Source organism: Vombatus ursinus, unplaced genomic scaffold (assembly GCF_900497805.2).
Source record: "Vombatus ursinus unplaced genomic scaffold, bare-nosed wombat genome assembly UNPS02014831.1, whole genome shotgun sequence".
In the NCBI taxonomy this organism is placed as follows: Eukaryota; Metazoa; Chordata; class Mammalia; order Diprotodontia; family Vombatidae; genus Vombatus; species Vombatus ursinus.
In genome coordinates, this window is record NW_020954609.1 from 1635145 (window position 1) to 1652785 (window position 17641).

At 44.3% G+C, this 17641-nt stretch overlaps 1 protein-coding gene across 1 annotated transcript in view; it reads right to left on the reverse strand.

Annotated features, from left to right (window-relative positions):
• The window catches only part of MPP1 (membrane palmitoylated protein 1), a 75781-nt gene extending 71498 nt beyond the window's left edge, over positions 1 to 4283 (reverse strand). Inside the window, exon 1 of the mRNA XM_027838961.1 lies at positions 3966 to 4283. Coding sequence (XP_027694762.1) covers positions 3966 to 4067 — 102 coding nt within the window. The 5' untranslated portion in view covers positions 4068 to 4283. The remainder of the gene's footprint in view (positions 1 to 3965) is intronic.
• Positions 4284 to 17641: the final 13358 nt, after the last annotated feature.

Here is a 17641-nt window from a genome sequence, read left to right on the forward strand (position 1 = left end):
ACTTGAGTATTATCTCCCTAACCTAGCCTTAAGAAAATCTCTCTAAATCAAATGACCTTTCTCGACTGTGGGATCCTAGCTGCCACTGTCATTCCCACACAGCTTTACTGAAACACAGTCCCCATAAGCAGAGGGGAGAAACAGGCAGACAGGTAAACCGGCAAAGATCGGCAGAGGGACATAAAGGGACGGGGCAGCCAAAAGGCAGGAAGGTCCAGAAGGAAAGCAAAGGACTATGTAACCACTAGAGTTTGCAATGCTGCAGCCTATTTTTTGGTTCTTATCCCTTGGCCCCTGTTCCTTGGCCTGTGAGGAGATATTGGCAAGAACTCTGGGAAGGCTCTCTCCAAGAAGCTTTAGTGAGACTCATTGGATGGCTGTACAGTTAGTTTGCAATATGCCACGCAAATTATCATGTTCCAGTCGATCCCCAAGCACAGTTGGGCAAAGACAGACAGCTGGGGACTGGGGGAAAAGAATTCTAGTCACATGACATCAAGCAAATGACCTAGGTCCAGAACAAAGGAGGGGAGGAGGCAAGCCCACTGTAATCTCTACTTGTGGCTTTACACCTGGAATGCCACCTTTTCTTTTTCTTTTTTTTTTTTTAATATTTTCTTTTTCCCCGGTTACATGTAAAAACAATTTTCAATATTCGTTTTTAAAACTTTAAGTTCCAAATTCTCTCTCCTCCTTCCTCCTTACCCACCCCACAATGAGAAGGCAAGCAGTTCGATATAGTTTGTACTTAGGCAAAACATATCCATAATAGTCATGTTGTGAAAGAAAATATAGACAAAAAAAAAAACTCAAGAAAAATAAAGAAAGCAAAAGAAAAGTATGCTTCAATCGGTATTCAGATACCATCAGTTCTTTCTCTGGAGATGGATAGCATTTTTCATCATAAGTCCTTCAGAGTTGTCTTGGATCATTGTATTGCTGAGAATAGTAAAGTCATTCACAGCTGGTCATCTGTGTACACAGTACATTTCACTTTGCATCAGTCCATGCAAGTCTTTCTAGGCTTTTCTGAGAGCACCCTGCTCATCATTTCTTATAATAGTAAACAACAGTATTCCATCCTAATCACATATCACAACTTGTTCAGCCATTCCCCAATTGATAGGCACCCCTTCAATTTCTAATTCTTTGGCCCCAGAAATGAGCTGCTATAGATATTTTTGTACATATAGGTCCTTTTCCTTTTTATCTCTTTTAGGATACAGACCTAGTAGTGGTATTGCTAGGTATGCAAGGTTTTATAGCCCTTTGGGCATAGTTCCAAATTGCTCTACAGAATGGTTGAATCAGTTCACAACCTGGAATGCCAGGAGGTGGGTAACCAGGATGGGAAGAGGACTCAAAGTCATCTGAGAACCTGTGGAGGAACAGAGGATGCTTAGCCTAGAAGAGAGTACATGTGTAGGAGAGACAAGAACTCAAGCATGAGGAAAGAAGCCCTGAGGGCCCCCTTGAGCAGGGACTTGTGGCTGGAAGCTATGTGGAGACAGATTTTGCCTCAATATGTGAGAAAACCTCCTGTTAGAGCTGTCTGAAAATGGAATGCACTGCCCAATTATGTAGTGAACTTTCCAGCACTGGAGAAGCTCAAGCAGAGGCCAACGGGAGGTCAATGGCTTTAGAGTTCAAAGACCTGGGCTTAAGGTTTAGCTCTACCCAGCACCAACTCTATGACCTTCAGGGAAGTCATCTAATTGCTCTGAGCATCAGTCTCCACTCAAAAAAAAAAAAAAATAGGGTTAATCCTACTTACACAATCCACTTCTCGGACTTGTTATAGAAAGAAAAGGAAACATCAACTGTAAAGTGCCATGAAAAGCAGGAACATTTTAGTGGGCAAGTCACTTTCATTTTTGTGCCTCAGTTCTCTCATCCATAAAATGGGAAGAACACTTGTACTAGGAAATGAGGCTCAAAAAGGATAAACTGCCTGGCTCTGGAGAATACTGAAGAAATTCTGATAGAAAGATGATGGCCTCAAAGTACAGAACTGACTCATTTTCTTCTGCACATGTCCAATATAGGAATTTGTTTTGCTTGACTATACATATCTGTAATGAAGATTTTCTTCTTCTTGCTTTTTCAGTGAAAGGAGAGAGAAGTGAAAAGATGGATCTTTGTTTTGTTTTGAAACTTAATTTTTAAAAATCCTGAAGAAAAACTGCAGGAGATCCTGGGTTCCAGTTTTGCCTTTGTGACCTTGGGTAATATCCACTTTGGGTCTCCATTTCCTCCTCTATCAAATGAAGGAATTGGTCAAGCTGGTGAGCTCTGTCACTATGACTCAATCTTGAGGCCTTTAAGGTGTATAAAATCTGTAGTGTGGTAGAAATAGTTTGTGGTTTGGCCATCCTTTACTGCCTGTGTGACCTTGGGCAAGTCATTTTAACTCCCTAGGCCTCAGTTTCCTCCAATGTAAAATGAGGAGGTTGGCTAAGATGGCCCCTGAGCTCCTTTTCCAGTGCTGACTGCTAATGCTCCTCTCATTGTATAGGATTCTGTTCTCTTCATTACAGTGGTTTTGGGGTCTCTTTAGGCTCTGATGTTTTGAGACCCTGGTCAGCATAGGGACCTGATCCTGTAGTTTCCAAGGTCACAAAAAATTCAACCCAGACTTAAACATGGCTTCCCTTTGGCCTTTGAGGAGGGCTACTCCATGTCTGTCTAGGGGATGATTAGTCCTCACCCTCCCTGTCCTCTCAGGTCACCTTCTGTCCCAATTGGCATTTCTATTGGGGAGGTCCATGACTACAAGCTGTTTATTAAACTTGCCATTCTGGAGGAGGGAGGATAAGAAGACCTCTGCCCCACTCGCCTAGGCACACCTAGTCGGCAAAATGACTGTGCCTGGAGGTTCCCACTTCTCTCTGCCGGCCCAGCAGTGGAATAGAATCCCTGGAGGGGAGTTGCTGCTGTTATTTTTGCCACAGGGTTGGCCTTACTTCTTCCTGGCACACGTGAAGGTTCAGATGCAGACATCAGTCTATTTCCAAATTGGCCAGAGCCCTAGCTGTCTGTGGGGTGGGACAGACTCATGACTAGCTGTTAAGAAATAGCCATGTAACCCACTCTCCAAACCAAGGCAGGGAAGCAGACCCACTTTGTGGAAACTCAATCCTGCTTATTTCATCTGGTAAAATAGGTGGATCAACTAGGGACCCTTGGCTCTCTCCTATTTATTTCTACCTCCAGGGCACTGCCCAGGAGGAGGCCTCCCCAGACTTCAACACACAGCACCCGAACTCGAGAGGAAAAAAAAGGATGTCTGAGGTCTGAGCCCAGAGGAACAAGGGGGTGGAGGTGGGGGTGGGGAAGGGAGGGGGGCATCGTGACTGCGGAAGTCAGGCCAGGGAGAAAAATCTCCGTCTCCTCTTCCCCTCCCTCCTCCTCTTCCCCTTCCTCCTCTTCCCCCCCCCCCCCCCCCCCCCCCCGCCCCAGTTTCTAACTGCAGAGCGCAGCCCGGAGTGCGTGCTGTGAACAGCCGCACCACGAAAGAAGGGACAGAACACGCCCCCCCCCTCCCCCGGCGCCCCCAGATGCCTCAGGTGCAAGGCGACTCGGCTCTCTCCGCGACGCCTCACCCAGGGCGCCCCGCAGCCCTTTCTCCAAGGGGTGCCCTCGCATCCGGCGCCCAGGGGCTCCTGCTGCTCTCCCGCCTGGAGTTCGCCAGCGCGCTCCGTTACCGCCCTAGTAGCTGGCAGAGAGCCTCCAGGCCCGGGCCGCCATCACGCACTGGGGCGCCTCGGGCACATGGCCCGCACCCTGGCGGCCCCTCGATGCCCCGCGGGCCCACACCGGGAGGGCTCCGGCTCCCCGCACGGCCCGGGCCCGGAGCGCCACTCACTCCCGCCATCCCGCAGCCCCCAGCAGCGCCCCGTGCTCCGGCCTCCCCGCAACTCCCCGCAGCCCCCCGCGCTCCAGTCTTCCTGAAGCCGCCCGCTCACCTCGGGCTTGGTGCGGTTCTGCAGCAAGTGCTCCAGGTAGAGGTCGGACAGGGCCGTCCGCATGCTGCTCACGCTCTCCCTCCGGCTCGACTTGAGCGTCATTTCGGGCCAAAAGCGAGCCTGCCCGAAGCCTGGCACCGCCGGAGATGCGGCCGGGCACTGACTGACTGACTGATCGGCCGCCGCTGCCGCTGCCGCCGCCGCCACCAGGCAACCGCCAGGAGCTCAGCGATCCCGAAAGAAAACGGGAGATGAGCCGGGGAGGGAGATAGAAGGAGACTGGGGGGAGGAGAGAGAGAAAGAGAGAAAGAAAAAAAGAGAAAGAGAGAGAAGGAGAGACCGAGAGAGAAACGGAGAGAGCGAAAGAGACGGAGGGAGAAGGGCGGAGGAGGCGGGGGCGGGGGCGGAGGTGGGGGAAGGGGGAGGAGCCACGGCGCCGCCGACGCCAACGGGGGGCAGGCGACCTGCAGATCACCCAGCTCCCACAGCCCCGCCCCCGCCGCCGGAGGCCCCGCCCCTGGGCTGGTTCTTCCCCCAGGCCGCCCGGTCAACCACGCCGTCAGGGAGAGGCCCCGCCCCCGGGGCTGAAGCGCCGAGCCGGGAAGAGGCCCCGCCCCCGAAGCTGGCTCCGCCCTCAGGCCGCCCTGTCGGCCGCGCCGAGCAAAGGAGAGGCCACGTCAGCCTGGGCTGGTCCGGCCCAGCCTGCGGAGCTCCCTGCAGCTCGGGGTGATACGGTGGGGAGCCGAATCTGTGCCTTCCTCTGCGCCGCAGGCACCGCCCCCGTTCCCCTAGCTCCGCCCCAGCCCCCTGCCCTCCCCCAAGCCGGTACAGGACAGCCGGCTGCGGGCCACCCGCCTCGGCCCTGGCCCTTCCGAACTTCATTTCCCCTCCCTCCTGCCGAGCCCGCCTTGGGGGCTGCAGTGGGTGCAAGGGCCAGGAAGACGACACGAGGAAATAGCCATTAGGGTCCACAGCAGGAAAGGGATTTTGGAGGCGGCCACCGGCATGCGGAACCACGATCAGTCCAAGGACCTAGATCCCCGAGTTCCGACTCTAACGGAGCCTTGCTTCTCACTTTCCAGCACTTTCCATTTCAGCTGGCTGGCTCCCTCCAGCCCTTTCTAACACTTACTTTGGGAAAGGAAATTTTACTTTGAAAAAGCTTTCTCCTACTTCTTTTTCCCCTATTCTCTTTCCCCTACCCCCTTTTTCTCTATCGCCCTTTCCCCCATCCTAGTTGAAAATCGACAGTGAAGTGTAGATGCCAGCAAACATACGCTAGGAAATACTCGCTTAAGCAAACTATGCGGAAAGTAAACTCTTTGAAGAAGTAGGAGGAAAAAATTCCAGACTATGGTCCAAAGGGTGCTGGGTGGTTGGCTTTGATGCCTTTTCAGGCCATCCAAACGTTGGGGTGTGAGTGAATGCAAGGCCTGGCTCAGCTCAGCCCGGACAATTTCTGGACCTCTGAAATCACTACTGGGTAATGGGGCCTCCACCAAAGAATAACTTGCAGTAGTCACTCTATAAAAAAGAATGGTAGTGTAAATTCATAAGTAATACCAAGGATCTAAAAGGGCAAAGTGGCTAAGAGGGCCCTGTGTCTGTCAGTCACTCAACATTTATTAAGCACCTGCTATGTGGCAGTCACTGCTGAGCTCTGGGGATACAAAGAAAGGCAAAAGACAGTCCCTGCCCTTGAGGAGTCCACAATCTGATTGGGGAGACACCAAGCAAAGGAAGATGTACAAACAAGCTATAGACAGGATATATAGGGAATAATTAAGAGAGAAGGCACTAGGATTAAAGATGTTGGAAAAGATTTCCTGTAGAAGATTAGAATTTGGTTGGGGCTTAAAGGAAGCCAAGGAGGTCAATAGTTAGAGTAGAAGAGGGAGAGTGTTCCAGGCATGGGGGACAGCCAGAGAAAATGCCTAGAGTGGGGATATGGAATGTCTTGTTCAGAAAACAGCAAAGAGGCCAGCGTCACTCGACCAAAGAGTACATGAGAATGGAGAGGGGGGTAAATTTTGAAGAGCTTCAAAAATTGAACAGAAGACTTTATATTCATGGAGGTGATGGGGCACCACTGGAGTTTATTGAATAGGAGGTTGAAGGGACCTGAGCTTTAGGAAAAAAGCCACTTGGGTGGCTTAATGGAGGATGGACTAGACAGGGTAGAGACTTGAGGCAGGCAGACCTACCAGCAGACATTCAGTAGTTCAGGTCTTTGATGATGAGAGCCTGCACCAGGGTGGTGGCAGTGTCAGAGGAGGGAAAGGAGCATATTTGAGAGATGTTGCAAAGGTGAAATGGAGAGCTTTGGCAACAGCCTAGATGAGGGGGGAAGGAGTTGAGGAAGACACCTAGGTTGTGAACCTAAGGGATTCACACCCTGAGGGACCACAATCCAAGGAGGATGGTGGTGCCCTCAACAGTAATGGGGAAGTTTGGAAGGGTCCTCTTCCAAAGGGTTTAAGGGGAAAGATAATGAGTTCAGTTTGGATCATGTTGAGTTTCAGATGTCTACTGGACATCCAGTTCCAGATACTTGAAAGGCAGTTGGAAATGCAAGACTGGAAATATGGGAAGAGATTGGAGCAGAATAGGTAGATTTGAGAATCATCAGCATAAAAATAGTCATTAAATCCAAGGGAACTGATGAAATCTCCAAATGAAGTAGTCTAGAAGGAGAAGAGAAGACCCAGGACAGAACCCTGAGGGACACCTATAGTTAGAGGGCATGATCTAGAGGAAGGTCCTACAAAGGAGACAGAAGGAACAGTCAGATAGGCAGGAGGAGAACCAGGAGAGAATAGGTGTCATGAAAACCTAGAGAGACAAGAGTATCAAGGAGGAGAGAGTGATCAAGAGTGTCAAAGGCTGCAGAGAGATCTAGAATGAGAATTGAAGAAATGCCATTAAATTTGGCAACTAAGAGATGAATGAATGGAGCATTTATCATTGATAGCTTTGGAGAGAGCAGGTTCAGTGAAATGATGAGGTTAAAAGCCAGATTTAAAAGAGCGAAGGCCAAGATGACAGATTAGAGGCAACCCAGCTGAACTCTCTCAACATTCTCCTCTAAATAACTTTAAAATAATGCCTCAAATCAAATTTTGGAGTGGCAGGGTAAAACATTGTCCAGCCTAAGAAAACTTAGGAGGTCAGTGGAAGAAATTTGTGACACCAGGATGGAAGCCTGTCACATGTCACTGCAGCAATAGAAGGGCCACAGCAGCAACAGCAGCAATTTTGGGACCTCTCAGCCAGAGATGGTGAGGGGGTCGGACAGTCAGTCAGAAAGAGATTACAGGGGATCCTTTGCTGGCACTGGGTACTGCTGGTGCTAATTGGCAACTCTATTATCCATACATAGTTCTAGAATAGAATTGCAGTTCCAGGTCGGAGAGGAGTGCTGGAGGTCAGTCACAAGGGAGTAGAGGTCCTGGTTGCAGTTCCAAGGCAAAGAGCTCTGCTAGTGCTTGTGGTTGCCAGGAACAAAGTGCTCTTCCTGGCTACACTCTTGCTCCCACTGACCCCTAGTGACCTGCTCATACTTTTTTTTATACATCATTTTTGTTGTTGTTGTTGTTGTTGTTTTTTAAGCAATTGGGGTTAAGTGACTTGCCCAGGGTCACACAGCTAGTAAATGTGTCAAGTGTTTAGTCTGAGGCCAGATTTGAACTCAGGTCCTCCTGACTTCAGGGCCGGTGCTCTATCCACTGTGCCACCTAGCTGCCCCTCATACATTCTTTTCAATAGTATATTCCACAGTTCCCTGAGTGATGCATGAGTGGTTTTGTTAACATGGAGGAAGCAAAGGAGTTCAATAATGAACTACATTGGAGACACAATCCATAACAGCAATACAAGCACAAGTAGGAAAACAACACAACCAACAAGAAAATTACCACAATTATTAAAATATCCTTCCACCCTAGGGAGGTGAAGAAAGAGTCAATGGTATTTGGTGATTGTAGGAGAACTGGATTTCTGAACTTAAGTTATTACAGGCTAGCTAAATTTCTGAACTAAGGTCAGGGACAAAGAAACATGACTTGGGCAATTTTACAACACATTAGGGGTGATACGGAATGGTATTAGATTAATTTGATTTTCTCAGTTTCCCCCTTTTTGTCAATGGGAGACTTGTCACAATTTTCCCTGACTGGTTAATGTATGAGGAAAAAAAACTAAAACAGCTCAAATCTTCCAGTTCTGATCTTATTAAGTTTTTACATGCCCCATTAGAATCACTTACATTTGACATATATGATCTTCTGATTTTGTTGCTTTCTCAAAATTTTCCATTCCAGTCAATTAATTCCAATTCCCTTAGGAGTATCAGATGCTATTAAGGATCTAATCCTATATATAAAAACATAGGTGACTATACTCTTTGCAAGTAAATTCTTTTCACCCCTAGGTTCAATGGTTACACAAATGAATTTACTTACAAAAGGCTGACTATACTCCAATTGTAACAAAAGTCTTGGGATGGGATATATAGATACACTAAGTAGTTAATTCCCAATTGTATACAGAGTTATATCAAATAAGTGGTCTATAGTAAAACATGCTCAGTTGCTTGTTGTTGTTCAATAGTGCCCAACTCTTCATGACCCCACTTGGGATTTTCTTGATGAAGATACCGGAGTGGCCATTTCCTTCTTCAGCTCTTTTTACAGATGAGGAAACTGAGGTAAACAGGGTGACGTGACTTGAATTCAGGAAGATGAGTTTTCCTGACTCTCAAGTCCAACATTCTATCCACTGTGCCACTGAGTTGTTAACCATATTCCAATGGAATAAACATTACACAAATGTTATTCTCCACTAAGATGACTGATTGCAATGAAACTCTATTCCTTAAAACAAAACAGAAGAGGTTTCTGACTTTAATCTCACAAATTAATAGATTCACATCTTTGTTTCATAAGCTTTTCCCCCCCTTTGTCCAATTATTCCCATAGCATTCTGAAAGAATGAAATACTTCAGAGATTTAATCTTATACATGGCTATGTAAATATTAGCAGGCAGAAGACAAGCCCAAGCACTAATTTACTTAGTTGTTTGGGATATGGAATGACCACACATTTCAGATTGAAAACAGTAAGATCGCAAATAATTGCATTGTGCTCAAATCTTTTACTGACCACCTGCTCTGATGATAGAAATTTGCTATAAAAGGAAAAAGGGACATGATTATAACAGCATACTGGTCCTCTAGGGCCAAAGGTTCCCAAAGTGGGATACCTCCCCCTGGGGGCAGTGCTAGAATGATCCAGGGGGGTGGTAGTAGTCTCAGGTGCAATTGGGGAGTGTTGGATAAAAATAAAGGAGCCATAAAAGCATAAAGAAAGAAGAGGATTTTGAAAAACTGTTTGTACATGTTTCATCTGTTGTGTAACAGAGTTAAGGTCATAGTGATTACATTATTTTCCAAATAAACACACAAAATGCAAGTTATAATGGATCAGTGGTCAAGTGTGCCGACAGGTCTTAACAATCAAGTGTTGGCAGAAGAGTGTGTTGTGCGTTGTCAGGAAGTTCAGCATGCTTCAGCAGGAATATGTGCATATAATGACTTGTTTACAGTATGATATTATACATGATGCAATACTGTATCATCAAAATTTCAATGCAGGGGAAAACTCCCACAGACTTACAATAAATTATTAAATCTAAGATGCATCATTTAAAAAATATATATATTTTTTGAAATGATGCAAATTTCAAAAGAAAAATTGTTAAAGGGTTAAAGAAAGTAGTTTTCCAGGGGGATGCTGAGTAATTTTTTTTTTAAAGGGAGCAGTAGGCCAAATAAGTTTGGGAACCTCTGGCCTAAGGGCACAGAATGACCCCACAAATGTATGGCAGGATAAAACATCCTTAGCTCTGTTTGATTTCAGGTAAGAGTAACAGTCAAATTTTTGGAACAACCAATTGTGCAATAACAATTTTCCCATCTTTACAAAGTATTATAGTTAGACTCAGGATTAATCAGATGGGAATCATTTCTGTTCAAAAGAAAGTAATGCCATGGGGGAAACAGAGTCAAAAGGATCCTATCCTTAGCTATACCAAGGTTGTCCCCTTGATTTTTTTCCCCCCAGACACAAACATCCACACCTACAACAATTCAGGATCACACTCCACTCTCTCTTATCAGCTTGTGGAATTTCTCTCGAATGATGGATTACTGACTTCATCCAATCATACCTGAATTTGAAACTCATAACAATGTCATTTATGGTCTCAAAAGTTTTTACCTCAAATAGCAAGTTTTACCAATCACAGCTTAGGGCTAGATACAGTTATTATTACTCTCATGGTGTTGCAATAAACAATAAAATTTACTAGTATTCAGAGACTCGCTTAAGATTCACTTAACATCCTTTCCCTACACAGTAATTGCCAGTTTTCCCCCTTTGCCCATAATTTTTCCAGTCCTTACCAAATCTTATCACTTAGTTATAGGCCTGACTTGGCAGGATCTTTCCCAAGCTATTGCAGCTTGTCTATCTGGGAGTTCTCAGAAAGGCTCAGGCTTGCTCCTCTTGCCCCCTTAAATAAGTTTCTCTTTTCATATGGAGGGAGCAGGACAGTTCTTAAGATTCAAATTGAACATTATCTATTACAAAAGTGGGTAGGAGTCATATACTTTATAGAAAATTTCTAACTTCAAGACACACACCAATTTAAAAAGTTATTTTTAAATTTATCAGTACTTAACTTTAGTTTGTAACACCTGTCTAACTAAATGTTCTAATCAAACCCATTTATTTTTTGGTTGTCTTCTGATGTACACAAACCTTTTCTCCTTTTCATGAACCAGGAAAGAGCTAATAATAGGCAGGCAGTTTCTAAGTGCCAGATCTAATTTTTTTCTTTACTTTGAAACTTCACCAACACTGCCCTCAAACTCGCCTCATTATAATCAGTGAAAATGAACTTTCTTTCTTAGCTATAAAACAATAAATCTGTCATTGAGGAAGAGGGGACTCTTAATTCCCTTAAAACAAATTCTAAAGAATGTTAACCCAAAACTTGCTAGAATATTTTTAGCATTTATAAAATCATCAAAACCACAACTTAGAGATCCACAGTAGAGAATTTATATTTTAGTCCCAAACTCAGTTTGGTCTACTGGATGTCTCCAAATATTACACTATATACACAGAAAAACATACAAACACAAAGACTCCTAAGAAATTACTACCCTTTTCTCCCATCTTCCAACATAAGCTGAGGGCTCTCCTTAAAGGAAGAGAACTTTCCCCTAGAGATAATCCAGTGGCTCTCCTTAGAGAATGAAAATTCTCCAAGGCTTTAAACACAAGGCTTTAAGCCTTTCCTACAAGGCTCTCTTTGTGAAACCAAAAAAGTTTAAAAAAAAAAAAAGCTTTAAAAATAAGGCTCTAATTCTTCAAGGCTTTAAACAAAATCTAAGACATTCCCCTAGGTAAATCTAGGGTCTCTCCATGGGAAACCCAAAAGGTTCTCCAAGGAAATACCTGAAGAGATTTTTTTGGGTAATTCATCACACTTAACACAAATAGCACTCCAAAAAGACATAAAGACAGACAAAAAGCTACAGCTTTTCCCAACAAAGGATGCCAACCTTAAGCTCAGAGCCAGCCATGAAACTTTTCTTTTAAATTTAGTTAAAGCCCTTCAAAACTGCACCTGTCTTGTTTCTTTCATATTCTGATCTGACTTTTTTTTTTTTGCCAATCATATCCCAAATAATCCTCACTTCACTGAATTTTTTCCCCTGTCTCTTTCCTGTCCATCATCTGACCTGGCTTCACTCAGAAAGGGAGAGAAAGAGAGAGAAACTCTCCTTGTCTTCTTTTTCTCTATACCATTCTCTGTCTCCTCCCCCCACAAGAAAACATTCCTAGTCACCCCCATCTTTTACCTCAAGAGTGTTCCATTCTTTGTCCTATGATACAGAGGGTAATTGCTATTTCAAAGCTTCTTTTAACAGTGCTGAAAGTTTCATGTTTGTCTACTCTATAAATCTTCCATTAAGCAACACAAACAGCCAAGCCAGCATGCTGTAAGCCTGTCAAGCAGCACAGGCTGATCAGCATTTTAGGAAACTACATTTTGCTAAAAGGTACTATAGACAATGAAGTAATATAAAAAGAATTTTAAACAAGTTTCTCTGATAAAGGCCTCATTCCTCAAATACGTACTGAATGTAGAACTGAGGCAAATTTAGAAAAATAAGAGCCATTCCCCAACTGATAAATTGCGAAAGGATATAAACAGGCAGTTTTCAGAAGAAGAAATCAAAGCTATCTATAGTCATATAAAAAATGCTCTAAATCACTATTGATTAGAGAAATGCAAATTTAAACAACTCTGAAGTACCACCTGAGACCTATCAGAGATGACAAATGCCAGAGGAGATGAGGTACATTAATAAATTATTGGTGAAGTAGTGAACTGGTTCAACCATTCTGGAAAACAATTTGGAACTATGCCCAAAGGGCTATAAAACTGCACATACCCTTTGACCCAGAAATACTACGACTACTAGGTCTGTATCTCAAAGAGATCAAAGAAAAAGGAAAAGGACCTATATGTACAAAAATATTTATGTCAGTTTTTTTTTGTGGTGGCAAAGAATTGGAAACTGAGGAGATGCCCATCAGTTGGTGAATGGCTGAATAAGTTGTGACATATGATTGTAATGGAGTAATATTATACTGTGGGAGACGACGAGGTGGGTGATTTCAGAAAAACATGGCAAGACCTATATGAACTGATTCAAAGTAAAGTGAGAAGAACTGGGAGATCATTGTGCACGGTAACAGCAATGTTGTAATGATGATCAACTGTGAAAGACTTGGCTTCTCTGACCAATACAATGATCTAGGACAATTCCAAAGGACCCATGATGAAAAAATGCTATCCACCTCCAGAGAGAACTGATGAACTCTGACTGCAAATTGCAGTATAATTTTCTTACTTTCTTTATTTTTCTTGCTTTGTTTTGAAATGTGGCTAATATGAAAATATGTTTTGCATAATTTCACATGTACAATTGACATATTGTTTGCCTTCTCAGTAGGTGGGGGAGGAGGTGGGAGGGAAAGAGAGAATTTGGAACTCAAAATTTAAAGAGAAAAAAATGTTTAAAATAAATAAATATTTTTTTCTAAAAAAAAAAAAAAAAGAGCCAGGTTAATAAGAGAGTGAAAGGAGAGATAATAGAAATATCTATTGTAAAAGGTCTTCTCAAACAGTTTAGCCACAAAGGGCAGAAGAGATATAGAATGATAGTTATTGGGGATATAAGGATCAAGTGAGGGCTTTTTGAGGATGGAGGAGACATGGGGATGTTTGTAGGCGGTATAGCCAGGAAGCAGAGACTGAAGAAAAGTGATAGGGTCATGGTGACAGAGGGGGAAATCTTCAGGAGGAAACAGGATAGAATGGGATTACTTGGGCAAGTAGAGGGGTTAGCCTTGGTAAAGAGTTAAGCCACTTCATCATGTGAGATGGGGGTGAACAAGATGGTAGCAGAAGGCATCTGAGTAATAGGAGATGAAGAAGAGTGGAGAGAAAGAGGGAGGTCACAGTAAATGGCCTAAAATTTTTTTTCAGTAAAATATGAGGTAACGTTCTCAGCTTGGTGGGGGAAGGGGGTAACAGTGGTGAGTCATGGGAAGTTTGAGGAGGGAATGAAAAGATTTGGAAGAGTGGAGAGTAAAAGAGTGAGTTGATAAGGGAGGTAAAAGTAGGTTTGCTATGCAGCAGTGAGGGACCAGTTGAGGTTGTGTAACATAAATTTGATGAGGACCCAATCAGAATGATTTCATGATTTTCTCCACCTTCGTTCAGTGGTACATGTATATGTGGAGGAAAGGCAGTATATGGTGGGAGTGATCTAAGGCTGGGGTTTGGTAGGGTGCATTCAGCAAAATGATATGGGGGCCAGGAACTCAAGAGAAGAGGATAGTATAAGGTTGACCTCACCAAGGGGTCAAGATGGGGGATAAAGGAGAAAGTGGTTAGTTCAGAGGTAATAGACTAGGTGAGAACTGAGAGATCAAGAGTTTGGAGGTTGAAGAATAGGGTTTGTTAAGGGAAGGCAGAGAGAGGTGCAAAGCCAATGGAGTTCAATCAGATAAGGGAATTAAGGGATTCTTGAACATGGAGGTGATATGTTTGTTAGTGATGGCAAGATGAAGGGTATGACCATCTTTGTGTATGGCTGGGGTAGGATGGAGGTCATGGGAAGTGACGAGGTTGAGGAACTGAGTCATTGGGCCAACCATTAGCAATAGGTTAGTCCTTGTGTGGTCCAGCCCCTACATTGGCAGAGAAGAAAACTCAGGAAGGTGGGGAGGAGGGGGAGAGGAATCTAGTTGTCTGAAGTTCTACTGCAAGCAACTTCCCAGGCCTTGAACTAAGTCTCTTAATTCCTAGGCCTGTGGGCTTCTTCTTTGTATATTTATAGGAAGTATATTTGCCACCTAACATTAAATAACAATAATTATTATTATACTTATTTATGTAGCATCTGCTATATGCCAGCGATAAGCACTTTATAGATATTATCTCATTTGTTTCCTACAATAACCCTGGGAGGTAGGTGCTAATGGGGATAATCATTCTAATTTTACAGATGAAGAAACTAAGGCAGACAGAGGTTAAGTGACTTGATCAGGGTCATACAGCTAGTAAGTCTCTAAGGCCATATTTGAACTCAGATCTTCCTGACTCTAGGCCTAATACTCTCTCCACTGGGCCACCTAACTGCCTCTAGGCACATCAAGATAGTTATTCCCCAGGGAAGGTGATACTTTGGCCCATGCATAGAAACTCTGGTCTTCAACATCTTGAGCAGGGCAGTTGCTTTCTACACATTACCTCATCTGAGCCTTACAACAACCCTGGGAGGTGGGCACTATGCCATGGCTGTTATTATCTTATGGGTGAATGACAGATTCTCAGAGGGGAAGTGATTGCCAATAGTCACACCACTGTTAGGATCAGAGAGGAGATTGGAACCTAAGTCACAAAATCATAGATTGCAACCAAGATTGCAAGAAGGGACCCTTCTGAAGCCAGCTAGGCCAACCCCCTTGTTTTCTGGGAGAGGTAAGGTTATTTGTCCAGGGTCACCTGGGTAGCCAGAGTCAAAGCTGAGATTTGAACCTGGCTCCCAATTGGTCTCCAAATTCACTACGCTTTGCACTGTACCATGCTGGAGGTATATCACTCATGGCCCTATAGTCCACTGCTCCAGAACCCTCAAAAAAAATGACCATTTTGTCTAAAAAGATTCCAGAGCACCAAGAGAAGCCCAAATCTAGTCAGTTCTATGTACCATTCAGGGAGTCCTTGGGAATAGCCATGTTTCTAGCCCAGTGTTCACAGCCATCCTCCTGGGAAGCAACCCCTGTGGAGTTGCAGCCTGGCCACTACTCCTGTGGGTACTACAGCCACAGCTACTGAAGACCCAAAAAGGAAAATTCTTACCACCAAAATCCTTGGCCCTATCAAATGGTTCAGCATCAGAAACTGATGTCATTTTATCAGTGGAAATAAGATGAAAGAAAAGGCTTGACCATCTGCCCATCTGCTTGGCCATTGCATCCTAAGGCTTTTCCAGCTGACTTGTAACTGAAATCTTCCCTATGTGTTGTCTCCTCCATTAGATTGTGAGCTCCTAGAGAACAGGGATTGCCTAACTTCTATTTGTATCTCCAGCATAGGCACTTAATAAATGCTTTTTTTTCCCTTTCAGTCATTCATTTAGTCAGGCCTTCCCAGCAGTGAGCTACCACAAAATACAAGAATCTGAGCTAGAAAGGCTGTCCAAAGCCATCTGGACCAATTGACCTGGACAGGAATCCCTTGGCCACTATTGCTGGCAAGTGAACATCTTCCTTCTGCTTGAAGGCCCCAGGTCTACACAGGCCAAAATGGGGTTTAAGGGCTCAGATTCTTATAATCTAGCCAAGGGCTTAGATTTTTAAGATCTGGCCTGTTCACATTAGCCATACAAATGCTTAGATTCCTTGAGAGACTGCCCAATATGACTGATGTTCTGATAAACTTTATCTTTGGCAGAAAAAAAAAATGGGGTTCAAGGACTGCCTATAGGCCATGAAAAGGGTCTCTTACAATGTTGAAAGCTTTTTTAAAAAAAAAAACCTTAGAAATATTAAAATTAAATAGCAGAAATGTCAGTGAATGTTGCTTCCTGAGGAGAAGCAGGTGCATTTAGAGGAGAATGAGGAGACAAATGGAGCCTTCAGGGGAACTTCTGAAGGGGCCTTCTGGGGTGCTCTGAGGTTCACAGCTTTATTTCTTTATTGGACAGAGACAAGTGGTATTCCTTTTCCTGATACACACACACATGCATTACTGGTGAGGTGGAAAGCATGCTGGAGATCAAACCAAGAAGACCTGAGTTTGAATGCTGCCTCTCCTATTTACTAGCTTTGTGATTCTATATAAGTCACTTTGCCTCCCCAAGCCTCAGTTTCTTCATCTGTATAATGGAGCTAGTAATAGCGCCTACCTTACAGAGTTTTGAGAGTCACATGAGGTCATGTCTATGAGGCACTCTATAGCAGCTCTCATTCAGCTCATCTGGGCATTTCTCTCCCTTCCCTCTCAAGTTCAAGGAATTATTTCATGTCTCAGATCCATTCCATCTGACTTTAACAAAGCCATGACCCTGTACTCCCAGGTACCTGCCTAGGAAAGCCTACAAAATGTTATCATACTTTCAGGTGCCTCAACTGGGATCAGGTGAATGCTTCACTGACAAGGGTTTCATTCAGTTTCAGAAGCCGAGACCTTTGTCCCTTTTCCCTTTGCCCCTTTTTGCCAAAAGGAATTTGGCTCCCATTTGTTGAAAACCCTTAAATTTTTAGATTCCCCTTACCTCCCTTCCAAAGCCTTGGCCTCGCCTTTTGATATGCATCTTTCCTCCCTGGCCCTAAAAAGAACCTGGCTTCAGTTTGTCTACCTGTCCCAGGAAAACCTTAAAGTTTTAGAAACTGCCTTTATTTCCCTTTGAAAGCTCTCTTTATCTCTCTTTGAAAGCCTTAGCCTTACCTTTTAATCTTATTCAAATGCACCTCTGCCCCTAGCCCTGAAAAGACGTTTGTCTGCCCCGTCCCAGCTCCCTTTGAAAGCAAACTTCTACCTTCCAGGTCCCTTCATTATCTATTCTCATTGTTTATTCAAATCTCTCAGACCTTCCAAGCAGAATTCTCACCTGGGCCCTTTTTCTCAACCACCTCCCCCCTTCAACTGGCCTTCCATTGTGGCTACACCCAATCTCCCCTCCATTGTTTTACCTTCCTGTGGCCCCTGGCCATTTCCCATCCTCAATCCTAGCTAGACACCATGAGGTCCAGGTCCCAGGAGTTCTATTCACCCCAGCTTACTAGCCACTCCCATCCATATCTCCTTAGGCCCTTCCTCCCATCACCCCAAACTACTTGGCCACTCCTAGATCCCTCCCACAGTTTTTTACTGTATTTAATATCCACCTTTGCCCCCATTTAGATGCTGAGTTTTTCTCATGCCCAAAAGGCTGAGACTGTCTCATGCCCGCTCCTCCTTACAAGTGTCACCTGGCTTAATATCCACCTTAGCCCCCATTCAGATGCTGAGCTGTTCTCACACCTAG